Source organism: Camelina sativa, unplaced genomic scaffold (assembly GCF_000633955.1).
Source record: "Camelina sativa cultivar DH55 unplaced genomic scaffold, Cs unpScaffold03439, whole genome shotgun sequence".
Lineage (NCBI taxonomy): Eukaryota > Viridiplantae > Streptophyta > Magnoliopsida > Brassicales > Brassicaceae > Camelina > Camelina sativa.
Genome location: NW_010924541.1, coordinates 1 through 805, shown reverse-complemented (window position 1 = coordinate 805; position 805 = coordinate 1). Strand labels below are relative to the sequence as shown.

The following is an 805-nucleotide window of genomic DNA, read 5'->3' as shown; positions in this document are numbered from 1 at the left end:
GATCTGTGACCAGACACAAAGTTCAAACATTTTGAGAGAATTTAAAACCAAAATAAGAAGAGAAGAATGTAACATTCCAATGGAACGTAACATACAGTACCTGCTTGGGAGGGCCAAATTCTTTAATAGTCTGTTTGCTAGTTGGGATCAAATTCACACTAACGCTTTCTAACGGCTCAATAACATCTTTGTATACCTTGTCTTGACCCTCAATCACAACTTCCTAGAACCCAATATTCAAAACGAGGTGGTTATAACTAGTAAGTATTTTCTGTAAATGGGTCGGCGCGGTAGGTAGTTTAACTAAGGAAGATCACAATGATACCTGCCACCCAAATGGATAGATAAACGAATAAGCATCCTTATTGTCAGAGACAGCAAGGAATCCTTTTTTGCTTTCTGCAGCAACTGAGTCATATATATCAATCCTCTTAGGATAACACATTTCACAAATATAATGCAAAAATAAAATATAAAAAAAAATAGTGTCAAAAGGCAAAATCTGGAAACTAAGATAGGATTAGAGAAAATCAAAACTTACATGATACTGGAGCTCTACTTAGCAATGAGATCCAAGGAGCAACAATACCAAACGTTACAACCAGACGTCTCTGACGTTTACCTGAAAATAAAATTAAAAAACACAAACTTTGTAAATGGTAAAACAAAAAAAAAATAAAGATTCATTTTTCTAGCTGCCATCAGGGCAGCAGAATCTGGAGAGAAATTATGATGAATTGAAACGAAACCCTACAAAATTTAATAAGAAATCGCAACAAACCTTGAAGATCAGAAGAGGAAGACG

The 805-nt window shown here is 34.9% G+C and overlaps 1 protein-coding gene across 1 annotated transcript; it reads right to left on the bottom strand.

Moving 5' to 3' along the window:
- Positions 1 to 10: 10 nt before the first annotated feature.
- On the bottom strand, positions 11 to 800 carry LOC104774536 (psbP-like protein 1, chloroplastic; the record flags this gene model as incomplete). Its single annotated transcript, XM_010499107.1, has 4 exons — positions 11 to 223; positions 326 to 408; positions 542 to 622; positions 782 to 800. Coding segments are annotated over 4 exons (384 nt in total), but the record flags the coding sequence as incomplete, so codon positions are not given.
- Between the last annotated feature and the right edge of the window lie 5 nt (positions 801 to 805).